A 16,111-nucleotide genomic window follows, 5' to 3' on the forward strand; every position below is an offset into this window, starting at 1 on the left:
TTGAGAGTGAAGTACACAAATTAAACCCGTTGTGATCAAAATTTGGAAGTTTATTCGTGCAAGGTTTGTCCTAGCATTATACTGTTTGTCTAGAACAAAATGCAGCAGCTAAATGGGGCTACTACGCTATGCATCCTGCACCCCCTAACCCCCCCCCGGTAACTGATGCCTCTACATGACGAAGAGAAAATATCGTCACATAATCTGATTCTCTTTTTGCAATACTAAGATCTAGAAAACTTAACTTAACGTAGACCAAGTGCTACTTGGTGCCAGGAAAATAAGGTGACCTGTGTTCATTTGAACTCTCTTGTGCTTGTTCTTTTGATTTCTCTTGCATCAACGGACTTATAATTGCAAACCTAATGACAGTATATTTCCCATGTAATAATTTGTTGTTGAAAACTGATTTATTGTGGCATTCTAGTGTCACGTTAAAAGTGAAAAACTGTTTTGATGTTTTAGTGAATCGTTAAGCGACAGTCATTAGAAGACCTCTTTGCTTGTTCAAATGATGCAGCAACCCACCACCAACCCAGAGCCTGGAGGACCAGCAGTGCGATGAAATGTTGGACTGCAAGGTTTGTCTTTTGATTACCGAGGTCATTTGGAAAACGTAAATGCCCGTAATCTGCGGGGCTGGCTTCATAGTGAACAAGTTATGTAATGCACTAAAGCCTTATGTCAGCCCGTTATGTATATAACGTCTCTTCAATCAGCAGTGATGTCACAGTTGCCACTGATACTACTCGTCACAGCTATCTGCTGTAAATGACAGAGCAGTACTCTCGACACTGTGGCATTTTCCATATCTGTGAATGGCCGACATTCTTCGCCCAAGCGCTGCCTGTTTCCGTATATAGTTTCACATCTGCTTTCACGTACGCTTTTGCACGAAAACATTCCCCGTGTCATTGAACTGCATGAGTGAGCTTAGCTGCTAAGCGGAATGCTGCACCATTTCTGAGATTCAAAACCCCTGGTTAGGCGACAGTTCACGCGTTGCAAAAAAAATATACTATGTATAGATTCTTACCCAGCCGCTTCACTGTGGAGGCATATTTTTTTCCTTTTTGCTCAATATAAATGTGACGTTGGGAGCTCGCATCTCAGGTGCTCCAGCTACGTTCGACAGAACAGAATGCCAGTGACCTTCACGTTTTCTTCTAGCTGCCCACTCAGAGCGAACGTATTTCCGATCAAGTTTTGCAGTATACGCACTTGCCTCAATAGCGCTGCACTATGTGATAAACCAAAGGAGGAAGAAATGTTACTCATGTGTGGTATTTTGAGAAAGATAGGCTATGGGTGATCATAGTACTGACGTCACATGCAGGAACCAATTTACATCGGGCTACACGTTTTCAATGGAGCGATGTTTATAGGAAGTAATGAAATCAGTGTTTAGTTCAGTTCCCTTTAGTTACCACGAATGTCAAGCTGTGTTGTAGTTCTTTCCTCGTGCCTTTCAGACACATTTTATATGCCAGGTATACAGTTATGTGTCAATTTTTCTCATTCTAATTCCAACTCTCATGCGAGGACACAATTTATTTCATTTATGCATATTGACATATTTTTGCTAGATCTTTTACTCCACTCACCCCACATACAAAAGTATTATAGAGCGCACTGGTCGTTAGTTTCGCATAATAAACCAAGCTCACACACAAACTACTTTTTCTGCTTCATGGTTTTTCCCAAACTGTGTCATATTGGAATGCCCTCCCCATCACGTTGTTTCTACCAGTACAGTCAAACCCAGCTTTATCTAACTAGGGTAAATGGAATTACCCTTTTTAACGATCTATTTCTGGACGCGACAATGGTTTAATGTCAATTCATAGAAAAATCTGCAGCTACATCGAACAAAAATAGCCGGAGCACTTCATGCATCGAACATCGGGTAGTACGAAACGCCCCAAGAAGTTGGCTATTCTTGACAAAAAGTTGGCTTTTTCTTGTGGAAGGGGACTTTTCCGCATGCAATTGGAAGCGCGAGTGGTACCAAGGTGGACGCTTCGGGCGCCCGACAAATACGCACTGCTGCATATGAAGGTATTGAGTCACTGTTCATATTGATACTGCATTTTCTTGCATATAACTCGCCCCAGCATATAATCCACACCACTAACTGCAAACCACAGAAAAATAAATACTAAAAAAAAATCCGTGCGTACTCCCGTGAAATCGCCTTCCTTGCATTATCGTGAAGCAGTGCCGTGAGGCGAACTTACACACCAAAGTTCGCAGGGAAAATAAGGTAAATTCTTTAAAAGATTTATATAGAATTACGTGATATATCGAACCAATTCCAGTTTATTTGCGAATTTGATATATGTGGGTTTGACTGTAGTCCCGATATGTACACACATTGCAATCAATATGAAAGGGAACAGCGAATTTGTGTTTAAGCAACTAGTACTTGTGATATGCAGACACAAATGTGATGTACTGATTTGCAATAGGTACTTTTCCACCTCAACTGTTACTGTAATGCACAGTTTTGTCCTTTGCGACTGCATTCAGCCGCTACGATCTCTCGCAGGCAGTTGCAGTGTTCCCTTTCATATCCCTCATAACTGTTGATTGCAGATGTGTCCTCTGTCTTGCCAAATAAATTGCCCGGTTCTTGTTTGAGTGTGCCATCTAGCATGTGTATCTTTATTATTTTTTTTATTCTTATCCCTTAGTCTGTATTTATACAGCCGAAGCTTGTTATAATGAACACTGATATCACGAATTATGGCTTATAGCGAAATAAGTACGAACTTTTGTTGGTCATACTACATTTCAGTGAGACCTTTTTTTTTTTTATAACAAAACCAGAAACACCAGAGCCGCCGCAATAGCGGCTGTAACGAACAGATGTCGGGTTCTTGCAAGGCCCAAAACTCGAAAGCTAAGTATGGAAAACAATTATATGACAGACAAGTATAGAAAGACATTTCACGATCACATTTTTATTTAATAATTTGTAAAAGTTGTGGAAATTTTGGTCATCCTGCGCAAAAAAGCGCTAAAGAAGCACACCTCATTTGTAGTGGGTTTGAAGCCTAGAATAATGCATTTTTGTATCAAAGATGATTGCGTGAGCCTGATGGTCGATTTGTTAGACTTGATTTTTATCTCTACCATTACGGGTATCGGATATAATTAACCAATTTATTGTCCCAATCATCTTTTTCTAATGTACCAATGTAACTGTGTTAAACTGTCCCTCACTTGCACCCCCCACCCTCTGTGTAACACCCCTGATTGGTACCTTTAAATGCAACCTGGCGTTTAACAGATATTTCTTGGGGTATCAGCTGTTTCTTATATTTAGCTTAGTACAAGCTTTTTGGGCGTTACTTTCCAGGGCAAAATGGTGACAGTGCAGTGCAAGGCAAAGAAACAAGGACGACAGGAAAGAGTGTCAAGTTGAAGCATTGCAAGCTTATGCTCTTTCCTGTCCTCCTTGTATCTTTGCCTTGCGGTGCATTGTGACAATTTTGCACAGTATGAACCAACTAGCCCAACAACATGTTTTGATTAGTTACTTCCCAGGTTTTGTTGACAATTTCTTTCTTGCACCCTCAAGAGCACTATCCACACCATCTCGTCCATGGGTGGCACTGTTTTCTGTCACCTTCCAGTGATAACTAAGATCTCCAGTACTGTGCGCGAACAGCCAAGCCATACTGCAGTCATGCATTCGTGTTTTAGGTGGTACAGCTGATACGTGAGAGCATCCTGCCACATTCGAGCCACGTGCCGAAGGACTTTGTGCTCAAGATTGTGGCCCTCCTGAACAAGGGTTCCATTCATTCGGCAACGAGTAGCACGCCTGTCGGTACGTGCTTTACACGCTGCATGTCTAACACTTTCTACAATGAATAAGGCTTCAACGGGGGCTAGTTGGTACGGCATTGTTCTTTTGCTGCACCATACTGATACACCAGGATAAAACGAAAAAACTTGAAACATATGTGTGCAAAACTAGACACATATGTCTAGTTTTGAAAAGACTAGGCACATATGTGTCTGGTTTTTTGTTTTGTCCTGGTGTATCAATATAGTGCAGCAAAAGAACAATCTACAATGAATCCCTACCAAGTAGCTCAACTTTTTGTCATTCTTACAGTGGCCATTGCAGTCAGTTACTGCCGGCATTTACAGTGCTGGCTGCATTTACTTCGTTTACAGTGAAACCTCGTCAATACGCTCCTGTTGGTTAGGTTTTCCCAGCTCTTACATTCAGAAGCATCAGCCTTGTGTAACTTCCATAAAGTCACGTGCATTAGCTTCCTGTTTTTTTTTTTCTCTCAGCTCTTCTACCCTAATAAATCTGTCTCTCTTTTCCTGTTTCTTACGCTTCTCTTTCTGGCTGTTATGTCCAAAAACTGTTGCGTCACCTAGTTTAATGGTTACATGTCGTCGCTGAAAACAGTCTCAGAGTCAACCGTGTGGCGCCATATTTCTTGCCATAGTTTCATTTTTCATGTAACATACTCAAATTGAAACACGAAAATTTAGGTCTAGGTAATGCACGTGTTTTCGCTTCCAGCGTCTAAAGTTCGTCATATCTGCGTAATTTTGACTCAAACACTTACATCAGAGCAAACATTACCTGTGGCGGCCAGATTTTCAGTGATGTGATGCGTTAATCACGAGCAGTTGCTCATGGCAGTTGTTATACTAAAAAAAAATGTCACGTTTCTATCCATGAGTACTTTACGCCGCTTTGTGTGGGTCACTTCGACAGTTCATTAAAGTGAAACCCTTTGCCTCTATCCGTGTTTCCAGATACCGAGTCTACACGCAAGCTGCGCGAAGAGTTTGCCAAAGCGTGCTTCGAGACGCTCCTGCAGTTCTCTTTTCTTGGCGGCATCGTGTTGCCGGAGGGCGGCGTTGTCAACCGTTTGGCTGTTACTTCACTCCTTCATCGGTTTCAGGAGGTGAGGTTCATGCCGCTGATAGTCACGGAGACCACAATACAAAAAAAAAGCGCTAAGCGAAATAGAACAACCGATTGACAACTGTATAAATATTGAGGTTCATTTCTTTCTAAGGCACAAAGCATCTTCATTACTCAGTCTTCATTACTCAGTCCAAAAACGAAAAAAAAAAGATCACATTACGGGTGGTCAAATCATGGAACCATTTCTTCGTGCAAACGCGTCTACTGCAAGAAGCGTCTTCGTAGGAATCGCAAAAACTACACACAGGGCCTGTGCGTAGGGCTTTTGTGTAAGCGCTTGTGTAGTGTCTTTCTTCCTTGCTGTCCCTGTGTGTAGTTTTCGCGCTTCCTATCTGTACCAACTAGCCCAGTCTACTTGTTTACTGCAAGAAGTTTCACTAGCTTCCATAGCATTGTGTTTGACGTACGAAACGGCAGTATAGAAAACTTTTCGTGGCTAATTCCATAGGGCGGTTGTAGTGTTTGTGGTTAGGTTTCGAGTTATGCTGTACGTGGTTTTGCGCATTTCAGGTTATCTGCCATTATGTGGAAGACGAGCAGCTAAGTGGCAAGTGCCCTCTGCCACGGCATCGAATGGCCGAGATATCATTCGTCCTCAAAGCTGTGGCAACACTGACCGCTTCTCTCAAGAAGGCACCGCCAAACAACGGTGGGACGAGGCTTTCATTTACAAACGTACATGCAGTAACCTCACCTGCACAGCAAAGCATCTTGCAATTGTTGCTGTTGCAGGCATAATTTCTTTGGTTATTCGTTTGTTTGTTTGCTTGCTTGCTTGCTTGCTTGCTTGCTTGCTTGCTTGCTTGTTTGTTTGTTTGTTTGTTTGTTTGTTTGTTTGTTTGTTTGTTTGTTTATGAGACCCTCAGTGTACAGTTTGTACATTACAGCGGGGAGGGGCAAAAATACAATGCAAGAGTAAAATAAATACAGGATTATTGAATCACAACATCCGATTTCAGCGCCATAGTTGTCCGCCGCCGCCGGTGTCCGTAACCGCTATCGCGTGAAATAAGAAAATGTGAAATGAGAAACAAAATTCTAGGATCGAATTGGATTTGAACCCGCACCCTCTGCGTGGCAATTCAGTATTACACCACAGTGACATGCTGGTGCGTGTAACTCCTTCGCAAAAGTACTCCATACAGGCGTGATGTCGGGCAAGGAATCGTGTTAACATGTAATATAGCGTGGTAGAAGAGTAAAATAACAACCAGGTGTCACACAATGCGAATTGCGCAACAAGTCGGTCGTTGAATGCTTCGTACCCGTTACAAAGGGCTCAGCCATAATGCTTTATCGTCATCAGCCACAGCACGAAGTGCACATAATAGCTTGCAGAGGTGTAGCGGGTACCACAATTCTCGCAAGAATGACAAAAAATGGCATATTGGGTGCTTTGCTACTTCAGAAAAATTATGATTTATGGCGTAGTGGGTGCCTTGCATGTATACCTGTATTAGTTGCCCCAATAGAGTCTACAACGAGGTCTAGAAAGGCCGCTCTTCCAGCTTTCTCTGTGACTGTGCTGCATGTCCCACACAGGCCTTGCGATTTTTTTATCAGAACAGTGGTCTCGCACATCAGAGAGTACACTCAATGACGTGCTGCTTCTGAAATCATGCTCACTCCCTTGACACAAAGCAGTGAGCCCACTAAAAAAAAATCGTAATTGACTTTTGAGAAAATAAATACTATGAATTTGAAGGGTATACTGAGTTCCGCTAGTTGGTAGGAATTCGTGGTACACTTACTTCCGCTCCTCTGAAGAACGTGGGAAGAACATGTTTTACGCCTGTCCCACTTCTTTAAGAGGAAGGCAAGTAACTGTATCACAAATCCAATGTTTTTTTTATGATTACCTCAACTCCAAAATTTTTGCATTAAAAAAATCACTACGAACCGTTACGGACCTTTTTTTTTTTCGTTGCGGAACAGAAATGGAACGGAACTTTTTGCGGTGGAACGAAACTAAAACCGAAAAGAAAAACATTTCGTTCCGACACCCTGGTTCGAACACAGTCTGCTTTTGGATTCTGAGCACTACTGTGAGCTAAAAAATTGCTGTATTATTATATTGCTTCCTAGCTTTCATATAAATCTATTACTTCAGAGCACGCGAAGGTTAACGATACGTTTACGATTTCAAATGTCTTAAGATGACGTCATCTAGTTAGTGCCTAAGGCTGCCGGCGGTGCCGCATTGTCGTTTTGGGAGCACGAGAATGCTAGGATTTCAAAACGGGCGTTATTAAATGTAGACTGAATATTGCGCCGAAATATTTAGGAATCGGCATGCCCGATGCTTATTGGAGCAGCACGAATTACAATCGGGCAGCTTCATTTTCTTTTCACAATCCCTTTGAAAGGTAATTTCAGTGTTCTACCTCATATTGCTCATGACTATACATTGGGGTGAGGAGGGCATGACAGTAGTTGTCCCAATGTGTTCAGGGTGTTGCATGCTCAAGCTGGTGACAATCTTTCTGGAAAACGATTACCATCACAGAAGAAACTGACGGAAGCATAATTCAAATGGTATCGTGAAGTTAGGTGTGCGAGCTGCCGTTTCCTGTTCTGGGTGGTAAAGCTTATGTAGGTCTAAACAGAGGTGCAGAACAGCACTGTACACATGGTTGTTGTTTTGTTTAGTACTTATTCGATCTAAATATTCCCAAGTTTCACTAGAACACAGAGGTCGCTACCGTTTTGCCATGGTGCATGTGAAACGAAGCCACGTCGTGGCTGCGCTTAGTCACCACGACATCTGCCGTGCAGTTGGCTGCATACGAAGCAGGTTTTGGTCAGTCTGATGTAATTTAGCCTTAATTGCTCAACCTCGGCTCTCACTGCATGGTCAATAATTATGTGCTAAATTTACAAAATGTTTTTCTCGTTGCACGCTTTTGTGTTGCAGTTGAATGGAGTGTCTGGGAACAACTGATTGCCCTCTATCCCCACCTCGTGAGCTGTAGCACGTCGACGTCTGCCCAAGTCTGCCGATCGCTGCGGGAAGCCCTCCACGAGTACGCCGATCTGCTGGCGCCACCCCGATCGCCACCGCCCCAAAGAAACGGGGGTCGTCCAGCCGCCACCTAGCCTTTTCACAAAACTCTTTCAGGAAGAAAAAAAAAAAACAAAACCCTTCCACCATCGCTGTGTGACAACCTCGGAGTCTGAACAGTGACCATCCAGATTTCCGAAGCGTGAACACTTTGTTTGAGACGTACGAGTCAGTGTGATTCGGGACATTCTGGGATCTCCCACTGCTTTTACAAACAGTGGCTACGGCTTCTGTGTGATCTGTTTCGCAGTTAACGTCAAAGGCGACTGGATCACTGGTTCGTTTGTTTTTTTTTTACCTGGCCCTACTGTCGTAAAGTGCAAGCATTCCCGGTGTTTCCCAAGATCTTGGTCATTGTGTTACGCACTTCAGTAACTGTAACGGAAGTTGTGTCGGCCATAGCGCAGTTTTGTTTATCGTGCCAATGACATAAGGTGGTGCTGTTGGAAAGATGACAGCTCACTCCACTGTGGGTAATGCCGGAGAGTTGTTGTTTCTCCTGCACTTGCGGCACCAAAAAAATAACAAAAAGAGGTAGTACAGCCCTCAAACTAATCTAATGGATGTCTGGAGTTAATCACTCACCTCAATGTTTATTCGTTAAACATTAAATTCACAAGATTGCTGCAGGCTCAGAGACATTGTACTGAGCGTTCATTGACTTCAATAATTCATTCAAGTGATATTCACCTATGTGGCATATCACTGCGTCTCGAATTCAGGACTTGATGGAAGTAGGTTTCACTTCTCGTTCACACGTATGAATGTAAAATTTTTTTCATTTTGATTGAACACACATGTTTCTTTCTGGTGCATTAAGAACTAACGCAAATTATGGACAGGGCAGCTTAACTAAAAAATAGTACATCCTTTTATGTTTAGGAATTCGGGATGACTTGTATAGCTTTGTCACTCCTGATGGACCACTAATGCAATGTATAATTCCAGTCGTATTTATAAAGTTACATTTCTAGACTAATAAGAGAAGTGACCCTTATACTAACGTCAGGCTCGGTAAGCCAGAAAAAAAATCTGTAAAACTGATTGACAGGTGGCAACACCATTTCGAAGTTCCTCACTACGATGGTACATGCTTCGATCTCATCTTCATAGGTCTAATTAATATTTTTATTGCTAAAGGTGGACTACGTTGTACTTTAAATGGGTCAAAAACTAAAATTAGGATGTTTCGAGAACTTGTGCTCATACAGGAACCAATCAAGAAAAAATACTTTCTCTGATGTCTCACTCAAGTATTGGCACAATGTTTTTAGGATGAAATCTGAAACAGGACCTTGACCTTTATTTCATCATTGGTTAACGAACCTGTTGCAGTGAAATTAATGAAAGGATTTCAAGGCAATACTTTGTCAGCCTAGACTAGTTTTAACAAACTTTAAAGGGGCCCTGTGATGCAACTTCATGTTTTCATCACTTCTTTTGGTACTGTGGAATGCGGCGGTCACATTGCAAGTAGAAACGCCAAAAAGAAAGTGTTTATCATTTTATTTAAACGGAGAAGCTACCTTCTGCTCCGACTACAATGAAACACAATGGCAGTTTTCGAGATCAGAGGTGATGTTTGCTCACATGACAATGACACGTGTGGTTGTGCGTTCTGGTTGGCTTGGCATGCTAAGTCGCACACGCTGTTTGTGTGGCTCGAGGTAGAACATGCTACTGTGCTCTAGAAATTATGAAACCATTCTTAATGCTTTATCGGATCCAAAGGGTTTCTGCTTTTAAACATCATATTTTGAAAACAGTTGCAACGCGACACTATGTGTGCTGTGCAATGGCCACTGAAAGGCGAGAGTTTTTGTATATCTCTTTAAAGGGCACGCGTTGACTGGAAGCAACCAGTGACATCACTGAGAAATTGAAATGCGAAAGGCAACATTTTTCGCTTCTCATCTGCTCGGGTTTTATATTTTGAACACCGATAACTTCGGCTTTCATACACCAATTTTGATAACACCAATTTCATCTGAGTATTAAAATCTAGTAATGCTACATTGCTCCAGAAGAGAGTTGAGAAAACATCGCAGGGCCCCTTTGAACACAGGAACAAGGCAAGGACGCCCAAAATTTGTTAGTGTATGTTACCAGTAAGGCCGACTGTCTACCATAGGCAAGTTGTTTCTCTTTAGTGCTGGCAGTGTTAAGTACTGTAAAAGAATATAGACCCTTTTTTAAATTTTCAAAGATTGTTGGCGTGAAACACTAAGGAAACGAGACTTGGAACTGATATTTTTCTGATGTATGTGATTTTATTTGTCACGTGACTGATTTGCAAGTGGCTGTAACACTCTATGACAAGGATCAGCCCGCTCTTGTGTTTTCACCGCAACATTCTGACTGCTTTCAACTTTATATTACTTGAAGTTGCAGGGCAACGTTCAGACGCTTCCCAGATTTTAATTACACTACGTGTAGTGTTCTCGCTAATCATTTCGTCTCCATCGAGCTCCGACTGTTCGAAGCGCTAGAGCTCAGTTTGGGTTCCACAGTTGTGTAGCCCGTAGGGCTTTCCGAAAAAGAATCGCGTTTATGTTATCGCAGAATCTGTATCACTAGCTTTTTCTAGGGCATCAGTATGTAGCAAGCTAGCGCCTTCTATTTCAGTGCTGAAGGCATGTATTGAAATCGACGGAGTGGAATGTGCAACACGCTTTGTGCCAGCAAGTGTATACTGTTTTTAATAATGCCCACAAATGTCTCTGTTTAAGATGGCAGCAATCTGCAGTAGAATCTATCAAGTATGTTTTTCACCGTAAGATATGAATGGAATTGAGCTGGCTAATGTATCACCACAACGTACTATTAGCATCATACATACTGCATTCAAACGCCATTTCAGTGAGAAACATACGATTCATATTACGCTTGTGTGGAGGGGGAAGTCTTCCAGTTCTGGCAAAGCTTTTATCTAGTAGCACAGACTGCTGCACGTGGATTGCCAAGTGTAATGCGATATTTGTGGTACATTCAACTGGATGTTTTTTTAGTGCACTCTGTTATCCTCAGGCTTACATTTGGCCAGTTGAAATTAAGCACTCGTAACACGTTCACCTGGTTCTTTCAAAGTGCTGAGAAGTGTTCCCAGCTTCAAGCACAATGAAAATGCGGCAGGATTCTAATAACATGAATTATCTAATTGGTTTGGAAACCACTGAACGTTCCACTTGGGTGGGCCTTCTCCGGCTTCAGTCTGGGGAGGTATTGCACATTGTTGCAAACTAAGACAAAGCTTGGTACAGGAACCAGTCGAATGTGCCATTACTGTCCTGTACCTTTCTGACTTTTGACGTTCAGAATTATTTGCACTTGGCTCAGCTGTATCATAGGTTTTTATCTGCAGTGGCAGTTCTGTTCACTTTCTTATTGCCTTTCCGCCATGAAAGCCAGAAGCGTGCCACATTTAACATGCAATCCCCTCTGTAACAGTTGAGACGAGGACACGAAAGTCAGCACCACTGCTTGGCTGATCGTCTGCAAAAAGCCGAGACTAGCCAAAACACGAAACGAGCTTGTTGTCAGCTGAAAGCTGAACGTTCGAAGCATTTTCATTTTTAGCCTCTCTGTATACACAAAAGCATTAGTTAATCACGTCACGCGCCTATGTAATAAGACTTAAAGAGCAGTACAGTCTCGCTGTGAGGTACTGTTCATTGTTAGCACTTCGCTTCAACTGACGCTGATTTGTAAAAGAAATGCAGTTTTGTATAGTATACAAGTTGCACGTTTGTAAACAAACAGGCACGGTACAAGGAGCAGATGGCTTATGTTGACACTTCTGCTTCCCTCCGTAGCTGCAGTAAGATGTGAACAGCAGTCTATGCCTTTGAAAATTTGGTCATGTGTGTAAAATGAAATTTATTGAAGACTAAGTGAGGGCGTGGTAGCACAAAAATAAATCGAAGACTTAAGAAAGAGGGAGTGGAGGAGCAAACAGTCAGTCTATTGCTTCCTATTCCTTCTTTAACTCTTTTTTTTTCTTCCTCTCACGCTGCCATGCATTCCACGTGCATTAATTTTACATTCAACAGAGAATTCTGTCTTTATATTGTGTCAGTTTTTGCTTTTTACCCACATGGGATGCAACGATAGCACCACTTGATCTTCATAGCATAACGATCTATACCTTGCCCGTAACAAAGGTGCTTTGCGTTCTATTACTGCTTTTGTTTTCACTGCGTGCTGGAAACCCACGGAAAGTTTGTTGATGCTGTTTTCATTCCTTGTGCTAAAGCTTTGCACCTTGTTCTGAAACATGTTGCTGTTTGTGGCAGACCCTACTTTGATTGTTTATGAGCTGCAGCTATATTTGAGCTCAGCTGTCACCGATATTCACCCAGAACAAATGTGTATGCAGTTGGCTGTGCTCTTTTGTTTGTTTGTTTTCACATAAGCCTGCCATTCACGCCTAAAGCAATCGACTTGTTGCTGCAACCTTGAGGTCGCAGCTTTCATGTAAATAAACAAACGCGGATACACATTTCCGAAAATGTATTTAGTCTGAAATCTGTAAAAATATATATATATAATAAAAGTTATATGCATTTAAAGCTGTCATTTGGTTCATTTGATCGTTTGAGTTGGCTTTACAGTTTGCCAGGATGTTCACTTTTCTACTGTGTGCACCGATGACATTGTAAATACCGTATTTATTCAAATCTAAGCCTATGTTTTTTTTTCGAAAAAACGATGTGCGAAAGTGGGGGGGTGGTCGGCTTAGATTCGAGTACAGTGATTAAGTTTTTTTGTTTTGTTTTTTTCTGGCCTTGCGAATTTCGGGGGTGGGCTTAGAATTGGGGCCGGCCTAGATTCGAGTAAATACGGTAGTATAAAAAAACACTGATTTGGTCTGGCTGCTTTTCGATTTTTAATTTCGATTTTTTTCTATGCTTTTCGATTTTCGATTTTTTTTCGATGAGATGGCTGCTTTTCGATTTTCGATTTTTTTCGATGACACCAACATGCCTTGGACTTGGAGTGAACGTGCTTTGAAGACAGTGACCCAAAGGTCGCGGGATCGAATCCCGGCTGCATTTTCGATGGAGGCGAAAATGCTTGAGGCCCGTGTGCTTAGATTTAGGTGCACGTTAAGGAACCCCATAGAGGTCAGAACCCTCCGCTTCGGCGTCTGTCATTATATCGTGGTTTTGGGACGTTAAACCCCAACAATTAATTACAATTAAATTATTTGAGGACAGTGAAGGTTTTTGTAATCTGAACGTAGCGTTAAGTTGTAGTATGCGCTGTTGTTTGTCTGGATGATTTGGTTTGCAGTGCTGCAGTTTGCCATCGACGCTTTCACAAGTGGTACTTTATTTATTTATGATACCTCAAAGGCCCCTAAAGGAAGGGGTTTTAGATGAGGGGTGGGCATATCTACAAAAGCAGTTCTTCTATGATGCGTTTAAAGATGGCTAGGTCGGAATGAAGCACTGCCTTGGTGGGAAGGTCATTCCAGTCCCTCAATTGATGTCAGGTTGAAGATTGAAGAGGCACGGGAGACAGTGTGAGCTTGAGGAAGGTATACGGTCTCTTCATGGTTGGTCTGGCTTGAGTGGCGATGTGCGGGAGCAATGAGATCGGCTTGGGGTGACTTGTCAAAGAACTTATGAAAGAGACAAAGGCGGACGACTCAACGGCGTGACACAAGGCTGGGAATGTTAGCTTGGGATTTGAGTTTCGATGAGCTAGAGTTGTAGGAATAGTCCGAAAAAATGAAACGTCGAAGGCAAAGTGAAGGACCTGCGCGACCAGAAGCGTCGCCTGGAAGATGTCCTGCGTCAATGCAACGCCCAGTTGGATCACGTGACCATGGCGTCTCGTCCCGTGCTTGAGGAGTTTAGAAAGCTTGTCACTCTAGCCATGACGACTTTCACATACTAAACCTTTGGAGCCGGAAAAAAAAAAAAGGTTAGCTTCCCTTGCGGATAATGTATAAATCATATGTCAATATTAGGTCACTGCAATATTTGCCTCTAATATTACAGTGCAGTAGTTCGTTCAACTGGAAGTGCTGAAAGACGTATGTCCGTTTTAGTGGTTTTCTGCAAAAGAAAAATAGAAGTCCCCCACGAAGCTTTAATATGAAGATACATAAAAAATGTTGAATACGTAGATAAACTAGTGGTTAAATGAAAATTGCTAAATCCGCGTTTTTAAAAGTTTGCGTAAGATCCTGCCCCGCTGCCCAGTGAAGATTAAAAACGGCAGCGATTTCACTTTTAGAGAAAACGGAAGCATACCCTGTGTGTGTCGAACATGAACATTTAGGTGTTTGGGGTATTTATGTGCTTTTAATACTTTATTATTTTTTGACGCGTAGTTCGTTAACGTTTTCAGGTACCTCAGTAGAACTATGCAGCGCTCGTTGTTTATAGTAAGTTTCGTTGAATTAGGCGGCGCACTGTTGGCGATAAACCAAAAATGTTACTGGCAATGGCCGGTAACGCCGCATGTAACACTGGGAGTCTTGGACAAAATGGCGCCGTGCGTTTGTAACACCTGCGTGCTGTTTTTCTGTCGTCTGCAACTTACATTTTTCGAAGCCCTGGCGTATGAAGTGCTGCATTTATGCTTCATCATGCTATAAATAAAAATAGATTCGTGAGATGTGCGGAGCTGCACTTTCCCTCCGTGCTTTAACTGTAGCTCTATTTTCGTTGCGACTTCGTGTGCTGCTCGTCCCTGTAGCAGACGACGTTCCGCTGCAGACGGCACGTCAACCGCCGCACAGGTCTGTCGCATTTCTTGCTCAGTGTTCTTTCGAGCTATTTTTAGTCGGAACTAATAACTCCAGTGTGCTCTCCTTGAACGCGGTCTCTCAAACCCTAGCGCGTACGCGAAATCGCGCCAGATTATTCCTGCCGTGATCATCGCATCTCCATCAGCACTGATCAGCACTGACTCGACGCCATTTTGAAAGTACTACAGAATGTCAAGCAACCCGGCTGCACATTTCGACCCCGTTGCCGCTGAAATCGCCATCGTGAGAGCCCTCGACGAGCTCTGCGCGCGGCGTTCAAATGTGACGATGCACCGCGCTCGAATCGAAGAACTTCGGCGTGACATAGCGCATCTACGCGAGTGCGTAGACGCCGAGAAGCATCGACTTCGCGTCACCGAGCAACGAATGTCCGAACGCCGCTCGGTGCTGAGGCGAGAGGCCGAACAGCGCCGACGACCCATGCTGGCCGAAAAAGAAACGCTAACGCAACACATCGGTAGCGCCGAATGCAAGCTCTCCGGCGCCATCGGTCGGGCTAGGAGTCTTGAAACGGAAGAGCTGACGCTCGAAGGCAAAGTGAAGGACCTGCGCGACCAGAAGCGTCACCTGGAAGAGGTCCTGCGTCAACGCAGTGCCCAGTTGAATCACGTGACCATGGCGTCTCGTCCCGTGCTCGAAGAGTTTAGAAAGCTGGTCACTCTACAGGACGCCGTGCAGGCGTCGCTGTTCGACGTGCTTCGGCGTCGCGTCGCGTTGGAGAGAGAGCGACGCGAGCGCGTGAAACAAGAGTCCGGACTCGCGTCCGAGTGCGCGTCGTTGAAGAAGGCCCTGGAATCAGTGACGTCATCGCTCGACGAGGTTCAACAAGCGGGCGCAGAAGCTGGTCACGTGGGTCACACGCAAAACCGTTGGTACAAAAGCCTGATGGACAAGCTCGAAGGCGATGTGGCGGCTTGTCAACGCGATTTGGAATCGCTGAGGCATGCGATCGGCTGCGGCACTGCTACCGACGTTGCGCTACAAACCACGCTGGATGTTCCTAACGCTTAGTACCTGTAAAGCAACAGGCCGTTTTTTTTTATTGTCCCGTTTTCAGAGATGTGGAAGCAAGCTGCTAAATAAAGGTGCCCATTATTCCTGGCTTTTCGTTCTTCACGCATGATCTATGTCTTTACCGAAGTACAGCCTGGTCCACTGTTAAAGGGAACAGTCGTGCATCAATAAAAGCAACGTCACTAAACCATGTTCATACCCCCAATCTGTTTAATTGACTTAAAATGCATAAAGCAGACCACAGGCATGAGAACTAGAGGTGGTCACATAGCACTATGAAGCTACTGCACGC

The 16,111-nt window shown here is 43.3% G+C and overlaps 2 protein-coding genes across 3 annotated transcripts in view; both read left to right on the forward strand.

Annotated features, from left to right (window-relative positions):
- The window catches only part of LOC119407123 (protein MON2 homolog), a 250,394-nt gene extending 237,802 nt beyond the window's left edge, over positions 1 to 12,592 (forward strand). For both annotated transcript variants that reach the window (XM_049420247.1, XM_037673981.2), the window contains 5 exons: positions 521 to 581; positions 3,709 to 3,835; positions 4,789 to 4,940; positions 5,474 to 5,612; positions 7,878 to 12,592. In XM_049420247.1, coding sequence (XP_049276204.1) covers positions 521 to 581; positions 3,709 to 3,835; positions 4,789 to 4,940; positions 5,474 to 5,612; positions 7,878 to 8,059 — 661 coding nt within the window. In that variant the 3' untranslated portion in view covers positions 8,060 to 12,592. The remainder of the gene's footprint in view (positions 1 to 520; positions 582 to 3,708; positions 3,836 to 4,788; positions 4,941 to 5,473; positions 5,613 to 7,877) is intronic.
- Positions 12,593 to 14,851: 2,259 nt separating this feature from the next.
- Positions 14,852 to 16,014, forward strand: LOC119407126 (uncharacterized). Its single transcript, XM_037673989.2, has one exon. The coding sequence runs from the start codon at positions 14,974 to 14,976 to the stop codon at positions 15,814 to 15,816; it is 843 nt and encodes a 280-aa protein (XP_037529917.1). The 5' UTR covers positions 14,852 to 14,973; the 3' UTR covers positions 15,817 to 16,014.
- Positions 16,015 to 16,111: the final 97 nt, after the last annotated feature.

Source organism: Rhipicephalus sanguineus, chromosome 10 (genome assembly GCF_013339695.2).
Source record: "Rhipicephalus sanguineus isolate Rsan-2018 chromosome 10, BIME_Rsan_1.4, whole genome shotgun sequence".
NCBI classification, from domain to species: Eukaryota; Metazoa; Arthropoda; class Arachnida; order Ixodida; family Ixodidae; genus Rhipicephalus; species Rhipicephalus sanguineus.